The sequence below is a fragment of the Lolium perenne genome, chromosome 4, assembly GCF_019359855.2.
Source record: "Lolium perenne isolate Kyuss_39 chromosome 4, Kyuss_2.0, whole genome shotgun sequence".
Lineage (NCBI taxonomy): Eukaryota > Viridiplantae > Streptophyta > Magnoliopsida > Poales > Poaceae > Lolium > Lolium perenne.
In genome coordinates this window covers 139,998,381-140,015,737 of record NC_067247.2, presented here as the reverse complement: position 1 = coordinate 140,015,737, position 17,357 = coordinate 139,998,381, and the positions used below count along the sequence as shown (strand labels likewise).

The window sequence follows — 17,357 nt, the reverse complement described above, 5'->3', positions numbered from 1 at the left end:
GCAAATAGGAGATTTTTATTTTGTTTTTAGAGCTGGGATTTTGTCTTTTTGTGTGAAAAAATGTAATGAATTAATGATTAAAACATTGCAGATGAGAAGAATACATATATACATACACTGGGAAGAAGTTCAGGTTTGTTTCAAATTTATAATTACCATTTTCAATTTCTAAAAATAATGGGCTACATGACAGCCAAGAGTCATATCGCTGCACTCTTCATTGAGCGTCTTACTTCGTTAGTTCACGAAGGCCAAAGAAGACCGAACCTGCCCTAAGAATCAACAATATAAAGAACACGGGGATGAGGTAAAATTTCTACCGTATAAGTGATATGACCCCTAAGGATTTCACATTGTAAAAACATAACCATATTTGCTTTGTAGGGACAGAAAATCCATGCTTTGTAATATTATCTGCTCCTGCTGCCCACAAACCATGCTTTGATGTCAAATCAACCGTGCCAAATAATGTTCCGCTTTTAGCATGTTACCCTTGAAAGAATTGTTGGAAGCAAAGTACACGCACGCACGAGCGTACATACAAACTTTCTCCACATCATTTTCTAACTCTCAGTCTCAAGTCTCAACTCGATTAATAATTATGCTGAGATTTTTTTTTTCAGAAGGCATGGAGATATTCCATTACTTGCCACAACAACGTCGATCGGCAAAGTTTAACCTTTTTTCTGGGATAGAGCGAGGTACATATGTGTGTCCAAAACATGTAATCCTTTCGTCCATAAAAAATATCGAAGATTAGCCTAAATTTGGATGTATCTATGCACAAACAAGTATCTAGATATATCTAAATTTAGACAAACTTGTGACATTGTTTAGAGACAAAGGTAATATAACTTCTCATATTTGTTCAAAAAACAAAACTTCTCATATAGATCCAAGCACATAGCTTGTAGAGCTTATGATTTTCCTGTCCGCATTTAAGCATTCTAACTAACTAGCTACAATTGATGTTGACGTTTTCATAGGGTGCTGCAACAAATATCTGGCTAAAGAGGTGGCAAGAAGGCGATGATGCTATCAGCCTATCACACCTACCTTTGCTTTCTTTGCACCAGGAGTACCTAGTTGGAGCTGTTAGATTGAAAGACAGGTTTGGCATCCGGAGTGCTGTATCCATAGCTGCAGGGGCGGAGCCAGGATTTGAACATAGGGGGGCGAGTTGAATTTTTTTTGAAAAGCCTTTGGCACATACTAAATAAGTAAATAATCCTAGTCAATTTTTTCTGTGGTTTAATGTGAAATTTTTCGATGTCTCTATATTTAGAGGCTAATGAACAAGAAATACCAAATTCGATTTTTTAGAATGATGTACCCATAGAAAGTGACAACGGAATACAAATAAACTCATACATTGGGCAATCAATTATAATCAAAGTTACTTCTGCTAATTAAAATGTTTACGGATAGAGTAATTTTGTTGCACTATTATACGCACACAGTTAACAATCATGTAGAGTCTAATACTACTAACTTGACAAAGTAGTTATCTTGTAAAATATTAACCTAGCTGAAGATCCATTGTCATATGAAGTGCGTACAGTGTAATAATTAACAAGATTCTAGGCCGTAATCCCTTAAAACAAAGCTACTGGTAGCATGTCCATATCGGTGTACCTTTAAAACTGTAAGTGCATGCTTGATCAGATATAAGATGGGATGATCGGCGACTGTACGACGCAGCTCCGTGGACCGTGGCCCATGCCATGGAGGCGCGCCCGTGCGATGATCTGGGTCTTCTAGCGCCCAGCCGGCAGCTGGCGAGCTGGAGCAGCGAGGCTGCAAGCGCCGCCGCCGCCATTTCTTTTAGGGTATGGCAGCATAGCAATTTCGCTGCTAGGTAGGTCGATGGATCCATCTGATTGGGGAACAGACTACGGAATAGTTGCTTCCATTTGGGCTTCGATCCCAGGACCGATGGTAGGCATCAGCAGATGGGCTACTTTTGTTGTGGTCTTGCGGATTGGGCTCTGATGCGTATACAATATGAATTAGCACTGACTTTGGGCTTAAACACTGATTTTATACAGCAATCAGCGCATATACTAATACATACTACCAGCAGTATGAGCTACAATATGTTGAGGGGGGCCGATCGTTGGGGGGGTCTAGCCCCTGCTCGCCCCCCTGTCTCCGCCCCTGCATAGCTGCTTTCCAGCTCCATATCTAGACAAACAATTAATGAATATGAGCATCTGGTCTTTCATTAACAAAATACACACTATTTATCATAAGACATGCACAATTTCGCACCCCTACGTCCCACATTATGTTGTATATAATTTTTTAGTCGAAGTTCGTTTTTCAAAGGTTGATCAGATATATATACGAAAATGCATCAACATCTACAACTTACATTACAAGAACCATCATGAGATATATTTTCATGCTGTATGCATTAGACATTGCAAGGATTAATATGTTTATATTTATAAAACTTTATAACTTTTGTGCAACACATTTTGAGACGGAGGGAGTGATAAAGTTGGAAGTCATGGGGACTCCTTTTTATTGATTTTTTTTTCTTAATTTACCATGCACATGGACTGTTGCAAGAAACCTAGTGTGTGTTTTGTATGAGCTTCATGCATTAGTATATTCCGCCACAAGAATAATTATATATACTTGAAACCAATTTTGAAAACATCATCATTATTTATGGTTGCGCCAACTTAGTACATGAATCATGGGAATTTCACCAGTTGTCGGCTGGAAACTTTAAAGTTGAAAAATCTGAACATACCAAGGGGAGGGTCATCGTGTTGGGGGTGGTGGTGAGGGGGGGGGGGGGGGGGGGGGGTCGGGGGTGATATATAGTTTCAAAGATCTCACTGGAACAATTTGAAAATAAATTTTGATCGCTAATCACATTTTCGGTTCCGAACGTAAAACATTTTGAAGTTTCGATCGTACAAAAAAAAGCTTGAAAACATCATCATTATTTATGCAATGCACACATACCACAACACTTGTCCCTCCAAATAACGTGGTTATGTCTTCTTTGTCTCCACAACACTTTGGTTAGTCCATGAAGCGAGCTACGGTCAAAGTTGCACTGGGTTATCTTAGTTGAACGATGCTAGTGACAACACTTTGGTTAGTCCATGAAGAGAGCTACGGTCAAAGTTGCATCTCAGAAGCAATTAATATGATTAGGGTACCCACAATATCTTGTAGTGGGCTATTGCAGTGGTTTGTCATAAAAATGTCATGCCATTTACATAGCATTACTACGCCCATTTCAAAATATAAGGTCTTCAAATTTAGTTAAAAATTGAAGTTTGTTAAGCTTGATCCCATGCAAGTCTAGCTACTTCCTAGTTCACGTGGAGGAGACAAACTTCAAATCACTACACTCCCTTCAACTTGACTTAGGGTGTGTTCGGTTGTAGGATGAGATAGAATGGAATGGAATGGTTCCATTCCACTGGAACGGAACGGTTCCATTCCACTCCATTCGCGTGTTCGGTTGGGAGGAAAATAGGTAGAATGGAATGTCTCCATCTAAGCTTAATTTTGAGCCTAAATTGAATTTACTTTGTGCTAAACTAGTTTTGTCCAGCACCAGGCCGAGATTTGCCCGCCCGCCGCGAGCAATAGTTCGCAGAAACCACCGCCGTTGCCCGCTGGAATCGTCGCCGCCGCCCGCTGGAATCGCCGCCGCCGCGCCCCGCGGGAACCTCCGCAGCCGCTCGCAGGAATCGTCGCCGCCGCGCCCCACAGGAACCGCCGCCGCCGCTCGCAGGAATCGCCGCCACCGCGACCTGCAGGAACCGCCGCCGCCGCGCCCCGCAGGAACCGCCGCCGCCGCCACAGCAGCCCCGCCGCCGCCCGCAGGAACCGCCGCCGCCGCGCCTGAAGCCGCCGCTGCCGCTCAGGCAAGGGAGAGACGAGGGGCAAGGGAGAGATTATGTCGTTTTCTTGTTGACAGTGGGTTGACAAAGTTGTTTAGCCAGCCGTTCCTCCACATTCCACCGATTTGGTGGAATGGGTTGGTTCCGCATATAGAGGGAATATTCCTTTTTGTGGAACTAGTTGGTTCCGTTCCTCCGCACAACCGAACACTGGAATGGGGTCTAGGTGTGGAACCGTTCCATCCCATTCCTCCTCATTCTGAAACCGAACACACCCTTAGCTAACCAGGAGTAACTAGTAAACTTTGCGACATGCATGTGAGGATGACAATGGATACGATAACAATGTGGGTAGTAAAATACCTTATCCATACCTTATTTATGGTTACCATATTCGACCAACACACTTATCCACGGGTATAAAACTGTACCCATACCCATACCTGATGGGTACCCTACACAATACTTCATATTCATATATAGGTGGAGACAAAGAAGACATAACCCAATGACCCTCTCGCTGCTCCATATGTGGAAAGTCCATGGTTTTTGTGGGAGGCAAGGGGAGGACCCAAGAGGATTTGCAATTCGGTCTCTTGCAAACGCGAGGGATCAGTCGAACATGGAATGAAAATGAGATAATGGCTAGGGAAGTAATAATTACACTAATATAAAGACCCCCCACATCATCTTATCGAGATGGTTTAGGTATACCCACATGTACATAAATATACATATGTTGTACCACTAGTAGAAAAAAGGCCTTCCATCCTAACCCATTAGTCCCCAAATACTTTGACCCGGGAGTACTAATGGGGTCTTTAGTTCCGGTTCTGCTGGTGAACCGAGACTAATGCTCGGGCAACCGGGACTAAAGGGCTACGGTGGGCTACGGCTAGGGCAGGAAGCTTGAGTCCCGGTTGGGGACTAAAGGGTACCCTTTAGTCCCGGTTGGTGTCCCCAACCGAGACTAAAGCTTTTTCCAGGTTTTTTACTCCCCACGCACCCTTCACCCCTGTGGATCGCCTTTTTTAACACTTAAAATAGAAAATAAAATGATAGAAAATTCAAAAAATAAAATGTTTTCAGATTGTTGTATATTATGCAACCTACTATTAGGGAAAATTAACAAATTTGAATTTTCACTTTTTTTGCAAAAAAGGTTTGAAAAATGGTAAAACCGCATTAACTTTTGCATACGACGTCGAAAAAAACGTATAATATATCAAAATCATCGTGGGAAAAAGTTACATCCGAATTCACGGGGTTTACCCCGTTAGCCAAATTTAAGATTCTCAAAATTCCAAATGAAAATACGAAAGCAGGAAGATTTTAGTTTTTGCTATAAATTACGGATTTTATATTTTTTTAAAAATAAAATTAATAATTGCATCATGCATAAATATTACTATTACTTTTACCCGTTTTTAGATTTTTAAATTGTTAGGTTTGGCAAACAAAATTAAAAAAATTAAAAAATAATACAAATTTAAAAGTTAATGTTTATTTATTTATTCAAGATTATTATTACATTATTACTTGTGTTTATTAAAAGAATTATTTGAAATTCAAACAATAAAGAAATGTGAGATCGACCAACATGTTAATATGATTGATATGATACTAGTATCACATAAATGCGCGCGAAGCACTTGGATGCGGGACGGGATGAAACTCGGAAGTTAAGCGTGCTAGTGCTAGAGTAGTGAGAGGACGGGTGACCGAGCGAGAAGTTTGACCACGAGTAAGTGATAGAGACTAAACTATGCAAATAACTGAAATAATAGAAATTATGAAAAAATAGAAAAAATAGAGTGGAAAATTTTTTGAAAAAATAAAATTAGAAAATTCACCTGAGGATACATTTTCGCCCCGACGCACAGAACCCGCGCGGACGGACCTTTAGTCCCGATTCGTAAGCAACCGGGACTAGGTGCGGGGGGGGGGGGGGGGGGGGGGGGGGGGGGCCTTTAGTCGCGACCCTTTAGTCCCGGTTGCACAATCGGGACTAAAGCCCGTTGTGAACCGACTACTCGGGTAGAGTTTGAGTGGTACCCATAGGTAAAAAAGATACCTAAACTCTGCCCATTCGAATCGGCTACTGGTGGGCGAAATTGTCATCTTTATAAGGATGTGGTTAATTAGCTGGAGTACTATACAACACTTCCAGGTTTAGTTAATTGACGTTTGACGATAGCCATATGCATACACACATCGACATCAACACACTTCTTCGATACTAGGCAAAACCATAGAAATATATGTAACAAAAAAGTTAAAGGCTAAGGTTAAAGGATTAATCCACTGAAGTCCTTTCTTCCCGGGCCCACTTTTTGGAGACCCATGGATACTAGCTAATTGATCTCAGCACGCAGAATCCTTCTAATCCCGCTCTTCACCACCATCGGCTCCAACGCCGGCTACCTGCACCGTCTCGACGCTGTTGGTGTACCACCTCGACCAAAAGAGGAAGTTGAAGAAGTTAAGGATACTGAGCCCAGCGAGGAGCCAGTAGAATAGGTCGAGCCTGTCCTTGTCGAGGTCATTGTTGCTGAGCCAGCCATCGCCGCCGTTCCTCGACGTCACCGTGTTGACGAGCGACACCAGCACGGAGCTGAGGTAGAAGCCGAAAGAGTAGGAGCAGTAGGTCATGGAGGTAAGGAAGGCCTGCATGCCGGAGAGCGATTGCTTGTAGAAGAACTCGATGAGCCCCACGGCTGTGAACATCTCCGACAACCCGAACACCAGGAACTGCGGCGCGATCCAGAAGATGGAGAGCGCTCTCCCGTCTGCAGAGACGGACGTGTGGCGGCGGCGGGCCTCGACGAGCGCGGCGGCCACCATGGAGAAGGTGACGCTGAAGAGGCCGACCCCGATCCGCTGGAGCGGTGTGATGCCGGTGCTGACTCCCGTTAGGCGGCGTACGGCAGGCACGAAGACCGCCTCGTACGCCGGCACGAGCGCGATGAGCATGATGTAGGGGATGGCCTGGAGCGACGCTGGCGGGACGTGGAAGGAGCCGGCCAGGCGGGTGTCCATGGCGCTACCCTGCTGCACCGAGAAGGTCTGCAGCTGCGCGAGGATGGTGTTGAAGACGATGGTGCAGGCGAAGATGGGCACAACGCACAGCAGCACCTTCACCTGCTCCACCTCGGCCGCCGTGCACAGCCCCCACGCGCTCTCCTTGCTACTGCCACCGTCCTGCGGTTTGACGCAGGCCTTGTCTAAGAACCTAATTAAAATGTGCACACAAGGGAACCAAATGAATTTGAGAAAATAATTTCAGACCCAAATGTATTGTATCATTGTAGATCTTCTAGATTTTTCATCGATATATATATATATATATTTTTTGGGTTATGTTTTGAATTCAAAGTGAGATTTGGAAATAAATTTGGTGTGGAAATTTAAATTTTGACATATGTGAAACCGAATCCTTACATGAACTTGTTGATGCGGCGGATGCTAGGGGTGTCGAGAAGGATCTCACGGGCACAGGTACCGGTGAAGGGCTGCACGGTGGATGTCGACGCTGGGCACACTTGCTTCCTCTGTGTTACCGCGGCGACCAAGACCTAGGTGCATCAATGGTGCATTAATTTTCATGAGATTAGCCATATGAGATTAAGGTGGAAATATAGCTTGCATATTGTTAAGTAAGTGCAACTTTATCTTGGTTCCAAGAATAACAAGGCTAGGTGGGTAGGTGGTGCCCATTTGGGCAGGCACGTCACTTGCCTCCCCACATATGCTGATTGATGCATCACAAGCATAACAGAATATGGGCCTACGGTCCTGTGATTAATAATCGCAGACACCTTCCAATAGGAGATCATATGGGCAAGTGTTGTTGTTGACCCACTCAAAAGAAGTGCCACTAGCCCTTGTCAACTTGTCCCACAAGAACAATAAGTTCCTAAATTAACTAGCTGTATGTGTCAACACTCAAACTATATATTTCATTTGAGATGTAGCACCTTTTTTTAACAAATTGTTTTTGCAAATAAAAATTCCTTTATTACATTCATCAACAACTTTAATTTTTTGTATGCCTTTCGGGTCAAGGTTTTGCAGATTAAATATCAGCCCTGGGGTTCTTTGCTCCTAAAACACCATATCTTGATTCATGAGTGCTTTCTAAACAAGGAATCATGATGATGATTCGTATATGGTCAAACTTTTTTGTTTAACATGGTGCTTACACACATGCCTGTTCACCCACATGTTCATAAAATTATGGTGTGCCAAAGTGTATCCCATTATTGGAATTCACATATTATATGTACCTGCAGCTAGTGCACATATGCATAGGTAGGGTAGGTCGGGCGGCCGTTCCATTTGACTTTACTTAAAACCCACTAAAAACCCATGCTTGCATCCCCGAAAAAAAAACCCATGCTTGGAAAGTGGTACTTTTGTAGGATCCCAACATGAAGATTTATTTTTGGAAAAACTAAATATACCACAGATATGCTTTGTTGATATCAAACCCTTCTTTTTTTTTCTACCAGGGGTAACAATAAGTCCAGTTACCAAATGTTACAGCCCGAAAAATTTAAACAATATAATCCAATTTTTCTTACGATATAGTAGAAAAGATTGGTACACTAGATGAAATAGCATTAAGTCTGGTACTATGTCCTTGTCGATTGCTGCAAAATCTTCTGAGGCGGAGGGAAATGGATCTGGCGACCTCTCATTTTTCAAACGGGACGACATTCTGTCACACCAAGACCTCAATTATGATAGTGAAGTCATACACACCCTATTTGATCCTTCAATTTTTTAAATCGTGTTTACCCTTAATAACATTTCTTGTTTGAAGTAGTCTTTTGGACTAGCATTACTTACTTGTGCAATATGATCTTGATGTTGAACTTTTTGTCTTCCCACAGAGTTTCCATATTGTACCAAGTCTATTATAGTTAGCAAAAAAACATCACATCTATTATTTTAGGGTAGCAATATTACTTTTGGACCTCATGGATTGTTTCTTTGCTTTTTTTAGAAAAATCTCATCAATTGTCATTCTTGTGTAGCAAAAAAAAGTCATTTTTTCTTTGGAGAAAATTGTCCTTTTCTTGACATTTGCCATGAAGGCGGACATCACTCCACAGTGTACATCAACAATAGTTTTCCTGATTTTCTAAAAAAAAAATAGTTTTCCAGATTTTCCGAAATGATTGCAATTTTCAGTTAAGATATTGCTCTATGAGAACGGCACCTGATTCCATATGTTTGGACTTGCCACATGTAAACGTACCTTTGCTATGGGCGTGCAGATGCTGCCCTGAGGCGGCTTGTTCCGGTAGAAAAAGACGCCGGCGACGAGGCTGACGAGGCCGATCCCCATGGCACCGGCGGAGACCCCGAAGCCGACGTCCATTCCAGACCGCGTCTGCACCCAGACGAGCAGGGTGAGCGCCACCATCTCGCCCACGCAGAAGCTGAAGTAGGCCGCGTTGAAGTAGCTGGAGAGCCGCTTGCCGTCGTCGCCGCCCCGGCGACGAAACTGGTCGGCGCCATGCGCGATGATGTTGGGTTTCAGGCACCCGCTGCCCAGCGCCACCAGGTACAGTGCCGCGAAGAAGATACCCGCCTTCACCCCGCCCACCTCCTCGCACTGCTCCGCACTGCTGCTCGCCGCCGCCATCATGTTGCACGCTGGCGGCCGGAGCTGCGGCAGGTGCGCCTGCACCGCCAGCAGTATAAACCCCTGCAACATAAAGTACAATCTCTTTTAGTGACCTGATGGTAGCCAATAGGCATGGCCGCATTGATGCATTGAACCTGCAAGAAAAGAAGATGTGGATTGATGTTTTCGGCCGGCCGCGCGCACTGAAGGCGCACTAGACAGCAATTACAGGTGCAGGCGATGATTTGCTCCCACAATGGCACCATGTTCTTTCACCTTTACTTGCTTATCTTCTCAGCATTTTTGTTACCATCTTACATGACAAACCCATCCGTCTCTTCACAATCTTTTCGTTTTTCAGGCGGTTAAAGCGGCATGCACTGGCCTTTCTCTGAATCTTTTTCCGTGCCTTTTATATAGTTTTAATACAAAACATAAAAGGTTTTTGGTTGCACCGATTGTTAAAGTTTGGGTTATCGGAGGGCTTACAGAGAGCTCAACGAAGCCAAAGATGAGCATGGTCCAGAAGCTGCCGAGGTAGGAGTCGGAGAGGAAGCCGCCGAGGAGGGAGAGGAGGAACACGGTGCCGATGAAGTTTGTGACGATGTTGGCCGACTTGGACAGCGGGAAGTGCATCTCGTTGAACACGTAGGTGATGAGGTTATTCCCCACTGCCGCGATCGCCATGATCTCAAATGCCTGGATCCCTACACGAATCACACGTACTCTCCATCATTAACCAGAGAAACCAAGGACAAGAACAGAGCACATCAAAGTCAAAAGAAGGGAGACATGAGCAGGGATGGATGCACACCTAGGACAAACACAGCAGCTTTCATGCCTCCATGCTTTTGAGGCTCGCAAGGCCTGCCCCTCCAGTCAACAAAGACCTCGGAGGCCGCAGCAATGGAGTTGGAGTCCCCCTTAGGACCTTGTTGCCTCGACGACTCCACGTCCATTTCTCCTACTGTTACCCTCTCCCTGCAAAGAATTTATATTCTTTCTCTGATCTGTTGTTACAGTACGCACTAGTTTTGTATGGTGAGAGGCTTTCGTGGTGGTCTCGCTAGCTAGGACAGAGCACACTCACTGTGAAGCTCTGAAGAGTGTGCTGTCTGATCACCTCCTAAGAGTGTCTTGGTAAATTCTAGGTAGCTTGGTCGGTTATTTATAAGCCCCCGGGGCGGGAAGCCGATCATCCTGGTGTTGTGTTTGCAAACGGACAAATAGATAAAACATAATCATTGACTACTGTAAGCGCTCGAGGAGACATTCTGATGTGGTATGGCTATGTTTTTTGTTCAACTGGAGGGCACATTTAATTCGATGAGAGCTCTGATCACCGGCAGTCTCAGAAGATATACCGAAGGCCATTTCTGATTATATCAGTAAGCATCTTTCTTTTCTTTCTGTCTTATTTTTACCTGTAGAAATGCGAATAATTGTCGGCAAACCCATTAAAACATAGTGAATGGCCGCCATGTTTTTTGCACTACTTGAGGAGACCGCTTTATTAGGAATCTGAGGTGAAATTAAAGTATTTTTCATCTTTGATGAGGGATATACCAAATGCCATGTCTGACAATACGAGAAAGCATTTACTACCTTTTTTACTTATCTTCTTAATTTTTTTATCTGCATAGCTGACACAGTGTGTAGAAAGGAATCTAACTCTGATTGAGTTCAAGTACTGAAATCTTGATGTACAGCTGTGACTTACAGTGATGCACCAATCTACTCTTACTTGCAGTTGCCCTTTTCCTTTTCAAATGTGGTTTCCTGCATATAAACACTTGGACGTCCTCCAAACAAGACATTCAGATCGTTCAAAGAAATGCAAGTTTCAGGCCTCTTTGTTTGTTTTAGACGAAAGGCTCGAGGGGGAGCCGAGCTTTAAATTAATAAAGCCAACGCCGGCATCAGGTCTCTTTGGTTGGCGGCAAATTTCCCTGATTCCCATGACAATTGTTCTGGTTCAATTGTTGTGTAGTTTGCTGTGTTTACTTGTTGAAATGTGGAAACTAGTCAAGAAAATGATGGAAGGGACGCCCAAAGGCGGGAGGGGGAAACGAACCGTCCCCGCGTCGCTCCCAGGGGGGCGGCTAGGGCGACTCTTTACCCTAGCCCAGCCGCCGCCTCCTCCCCTTCCACCTCCTCTAGCCGCCGCCGGAGAACGCCGCCGGGCGAAGGCCGCGCGGCTGACGGTGGCGGCGGGTCCTCCTCCTCTCGCGCGGGCGGTGTTGGGCAGGGGCCTCTCCCCTTCAAACGATGGGAGCTCCGGCCAGATCGGCGTGGCGACCCTGGTTTGGCGCGGCGTTCCGGCGGAGATGGGCGCAGGGGCGGCGGCCCCGGGTTCTTCGGCTGTGCGGCGGCCGCGGTGGCCGCGTGGGCGGCCGCGGTGGCCGCGTGGGCAGCGCGGCGGCTGGTCCTGGGTGCTCAAGTCTGCGGGCGTTTGGCGTTCGTCTTCGAGTCTCCGCTTCGGTGTTGTTCGGCGCCCCCTCCTTCGTGGAATTCCGGCGGCGCCCGCGGTGCTCCTTGGCGGTGCTCTGTCGTCCGCATGATGCGCAGCCCGGCCTCTCATCTCCGCGAGGTGCGGTGGGTGTCGGTCGTGCTCGCAAAGCTCTCTGGATTGATGGTGGTGGTGGCTGTGGCGCGGAGTCGGCGCGCCGGGTGGTGTTGGTGGTCTGGCCGGCCCTTTGCGGCGGGTGTGAGGTTGCGACTCTCTGCCGGGCGAAAGTCTTGTTTCTGGCTGCGGCTGGAACGGACGGCGGCGGCGCCTTTTTTGGCGTCGTGACCTCCTTGGAGGCGTCGTCGTGGTGGTGTTCTTGCGCCTCCGCCCGGGTGCTTCGGGGGAAACCCTGATTCCTCGTGGGATCGGACGAGGGCGACACTTTCCTGTGTCGTTTTGCCTGCTGGGGTCCTCGCCTTGGTTGCTCCGTCGGCCGGAGGGAGCTGTGGAGCGGGTTGGTTGTCGGCGTCGACGAGCGGTTTGGCTTCCTCGACTTGGCGGTCAGGCGAACGCGTCTTCGGTTTCGGTGTGCTCCAGGTGAAAACCCTGCACCGGCCTCGGCCGATGCCGGTGATGGCGGCGCTCTCGGACGTCGCTCCCCGTTGGAGGCATCACTGTGGAGGCCCTTCACTGCAAGTTTGTTGTTCGTGTTGTCTGTCATGTCGGTTTCGTCATCGGCTTGTCTTCGGCTAGGTGGTGCGCGGCCCCGGGGGTCGGCGTGGTTGTCGGAGCGGCGGCTCCGTGTTTTTGCCTCCGTCTTGTGGCGTTTTGAGGTGTTTTAGGGTGTCGGCCTTGGCCACTGGGTGGCTAGGCCGTCGGCTCGTGTGGTGCGCGGCCTCGGGGCCGGCGTGTTGTGTTGTGTTGTATCGGTTTTCGGCTAGTTTCCCTCATAAACTGGCCATTCTCTTCTCCTATATCAATGAATGGCAAGCCTCTTGCCTAGTTTCAAAAAAAAATGATGGAAAGCATTGATTGTTACCATTTTTTCTGTCACTGCTTGAGGAGACCACCTGATTAGACTAGTCACAATGCATAGTATCATATAGAAGTATCATGCATATGATACTACATGTTACTATCTCCACAATGCATGGTATCATATACTAGTATCATAGTCTCCATATATTAATTATTTTGTAGAATCTCAATGCAAATATATGTACAAGATTTACTTGACATTAATTTTTCTAGTAGTATGTGCTATGATACAGTATCTACCTATAATACTAGTATCCTCTCTCTCATCCTTAAATGCAGTGCCACATCAGTATTTTGCATGCATGATACGCATGATAATACCTATGATACTCCAATTTTGGGTAGTCTTAAAAATGCGCTGTGAAAATAGAAGTGCCGTCTCTTTAATTTGGAGGATGAATCTTCTTCGATGAGGGAGCATCTTCCTTTTGCCCTTTCTTTCTTATCAGTCTAGAACAACTAGAAGAAAAAGCGACCTAGGAAAGACTCTAGTTGCCGTTGAGTTATTAAGCAATTAAATATTGCAGTTGCAGCTGGAACTCCTGTTAATACATACTGCTACTAGAATTTCAATAATTGCATCATGTTACCCAGAATAATCGCTTGCAGGGAAATTAATATGCTTATCCAATTCTATAAAAAAAAATCCGAAAAAGAAGACAGCCTCCCGGTCCCTGCATCCTGGGATGCACACAACCATACCTAATTCTACAAGATGTAGTTGTGGTGTGCTGCCAATGAGCTGGCTAGTTGAAGGTCTCTGTTAGAGGGCCAAATCTTGTACTCTGCTTTGGAGATCAGTGCAATGTGGGGATGCATTGGCAGGAGCATGGGCCTGAAACCAACACTGGCCATACGCACAACTTTCCGATGGGAAGTGGGCAGATCTGTTTAAAATCTATTCCGATCTAGCATTTCCAATCATGCAGCTTTGCCACTGATGCTGGACACACGCTGCACTAGTTCACTGCACACATATATTCTCAATAAACAGAGTTTCATTTTTATGCGCTAATGAACATGGGTTATTCTAATGGCATATGTCCTTGCGCAGGTGGTACAGGGCTTGTGATGCAGAGAGATCGGGCTAGCGTTGCTTAGATTGGTACCAGAGCATCACTAGTTAATCTTCCTGGTTTGCTTTTTTATGTCGAAGATACGGTAATCGTTTAATTATTCCCGACATAACCTGAATAGGATATTCGGAATGTTATCTAGATCCAGCATGTGTTGCTGTCCGAAGATTGCGAGATCTTTGCTTCTGCTGCTTGTTTAGGAATTAGTGATTACCGTTGGCATTGTTAAAGGTAAACAAAGTCTTGAAGTAGTAATCTCAAATCATATCCTTAATCGCTTCTGCAAAAGGTCAAGCCACTAAAACTGATGTCTGAATGAAAAATGAGCACCCCAAATTAGATTTATGTAAAACATATCCCGTCCAAAAAACCTATATTTGTGTGCAATGTTCACAGTAAGAACAAAAAAAAATGAGAAAAAAAAACGCTGTTACTGAAGTTCTGACATTTGTCCGCAGTTGTCATATTATCACACTACAGAACGAATCTTAGGTACAATGACATACATGTTAGCAAAGTAATGATATATATTAGATGGTCACAGCCCACAAACTCATACTATCTTAATTAACTGGTTCAATGTTGTATCCTTTTCCTGATCACTTTGACGATTATGGGATGGTGCATGCTATGTCCAGACTGATCAGGATCCAAACAACAGATCTTGATTTAGACACCCCAAAGCAACTGGCAGCCAGTATCTGGATCCATGTGTATGATATGATCAGCATTCACCGCCGCCTGTACAAAACAATATTAACTCTAGCAGCCAGCTAGTCACTCGTCGGTGCGGAGAATTTATCTGAAATATCTATAGTTAAAGCATCAGAAGTAGTTTTCAGAACCACCTTTCTCTCATGGGGTGATGGACTTATCAGAGCGCGAGCCTATACAGTGATGTGGTGGCGCCATGACTAAAATTATGTGATGTCAAATACATTAGATCGATATTTTTAGTTATTAAAGTGTATTAAAGTGTGTTTCACGTTGAGATATTTCAGACGTTGTGTGCATCTTGGCTATGCAGAGGCCGAGTGTAATTACTTGTCAAAGTAATAAAGCGTCTATTATCAAAAAAATTAAAGCATGTTTTAATTATTTATGAACAGTATCCTTGAGTGAACAGTATCCTGCCTTGTATAGTATTGTTCGTCGCAAATGTGATACCATTGCCACAGTAATGGCTACCTCACCTCCGAATGTGACATTCAGACGGGTTTTACTTGGACAAAGGCTATTGGCATGGAATGCTTTAATTCAACGGCTGGGAGATATTCAACTATCACCTGAACCGGATGAATTTAGATGGAATCTTCATGTAGATGGCACTTTCTCAGTCAAATCTTTATACAATGCGATTCTTCATTGTGATATACTGGTTGATAATAATAAGAAAATCTGGAAGATGAAAATACCATTAAAAATAATTTTTTTGGATGGTATCTTCATCGCGGAGTTATTCTTACCAAAGATAATCTTGTCAAGCGGAATTGGCATGGAAGTGCTAGGTGTGTTTTTTGTCACCAAGATGAAACTATTAAACACTTTTTTTTCCAGTGCCATTTTGCGAGATCTATTTGGTCAGTCATCCAAGTCGCATCTACCCTGTATCCCCCGACTAGTGTAGCCAATGTCTTTGGCAACTGGCTTCACGGTATCGATTCAAGGTTTAAGTTGCTTCTTAGGGTGGGGGCGCTAGCAGTTATCTAGGCACTCTGGCTAAGTAGAAATGACAAGATTTTTAACGATAAAAAATGTTCTTTGTTGCAGGTCATCTACAGATGTACAGGTATTCTCCGTTCGTGGTTAGCTCTTCAGCGGATGGAGAACCGAGACCTATTTACGGAGGTCTGTACACGGTTGGAGGCTACGACGAGAGATACTTTTTCCCTACATGGGTGGCAACATAGTCTACGGATTGCAGCACCACCCACACCATAGGCGTTATATGATTCATCGTTCCGATATGTATTCCGCCTAGTTTAATATTTTTTGAATCCACACATTGTGAACGGCTGTGTGCATCCTGGTTATGCAGAGGCTGGATGTAATTGCTTTCCCAAAAGTAATAAAGCATCCTTTATCGATTTTTTTTATTTATGTTCATAATTATTGTTTGGTTGTTTTTGCCCACCAGCGTTCAAGTCCTACTCTTCAGATTTACACATACAGGTTTGTTAAGTAGGTATTTAGTCAGACTGGATTTATTTCTAGTATGCTGATTTTTTTTTTTTTTGAAGAATGAGTATCCTGGTATTCTTACATGTAATAGGCATATAATTGGGTTAATTCCCTTGATAACCGAGCCTTCAAGAAGCTTGATGGTGTTCACGTGAGTATGCTTTAGAGAGGTTTTACCAGGTCATGCGACGTTGTTACTTGAGACTAGAACTATCATACACCCAAGGAAATACAACACAATTTGTAGCACTTTTCTAGAGACATTTTACGTATTGCTTCCGTCTGTCATATAATCATGTTAGGCACTTTTCTTATGGTAGCTAAATCTATTTTAGACAGAAATGGCATATGGGTGTTAGTTGAGACATTTTTATTTCATTAATATGAAATAGGTATAGAACTATAGATTCATTCCATAAAGGCGGCGGTCCTAGGGCCTCTCTTGCATGAAGAGGAGGACCTACCGGAGGCCTGGACTCGTGATCTGGCCGGAGGGTTGAGTTCCGGAAGGCTCCACCGGCGAATGTAACAGAGTTTGCTGGATCGGAGGTATTTGGTCGTGCGCAGCCATGCGTTTATTCCGACCGTTTGGTTCTGGAGGGAGCGGCGCGAAGCTCTTTTTCTGTGTTGACATCAAGTGACTATGGATCCATGATGAAAGTCGGAAGAAGAGAATTTAATGAAGGCCGGAGGGGAGGACTAGCTAAGGGAGGTTCAAGTCTCCGCGCTGTTGAGGGGCTTGCTTGGTGTCCGGGCTTCACAGCAGCGGTATGAAAGTGGCGGCGACAACACAGGTGAAGCGCAGAGTCCTACCTTTCAGGGTGAAACCCAAGTTCTGGCCTTAACTGGTTGTGCCTGGCAGTGACCTTGGTGGAGGCATTGTTTTGAGAGTGGGAACTATCTTCAGGGTGAAAACCTAAGATCTTTGATCGGGTGACGACGGTTTTTGAGCACTGTTCCCTTCTTAGAGGCGTCGTTTTTTGCAGAGTCTGTAATTCAAGTGTTGTCATGGCGGTGGATGTATTGCGGTTGCTAGGTCTGAGATACTGTAGCGGGACTTTTGTTTCTTAGTTTTCTTTTCCTTTTTTAGGCTGTGTGCATCCGTA

General features: G+C 44.8%; 1 protein-coding gene across 1 annotated transcript; it reads right to left on the bottom strand.

Moving 5' to 3' along the window:
* Positions 1–6,036: 6,036 nt before the first annotated feature.
* On the bottom strand, positions 6,037–10,659 carry LOC127294036 (protein NRT1/ PTR FAMILY 4.4). The gene is made up of 5 exons (XM_051323779.1): positions 10,322–10,659; positions 9,997–10,214; positions 9,136–9,588; positions 7,314–7,447; positions 6,037–7,104 (listed from the first exon to the last, which is right to left on the bottom strand). The coding sequence occupies exons 1-5, from the start codon at positions 10,464–10,466 to the stop codon at positions 6,255–6,257; spliced, it is 1,800 nt and encodes a 599-aa protein (XP_051179739.1). The 5' UTR covers positions 10,467–10,659; the 3' UTR covers positions 6,037–6,254.
* Between the last annotated feature and the right edge of the window lie 6,698 nt (positions 10,660–17,357).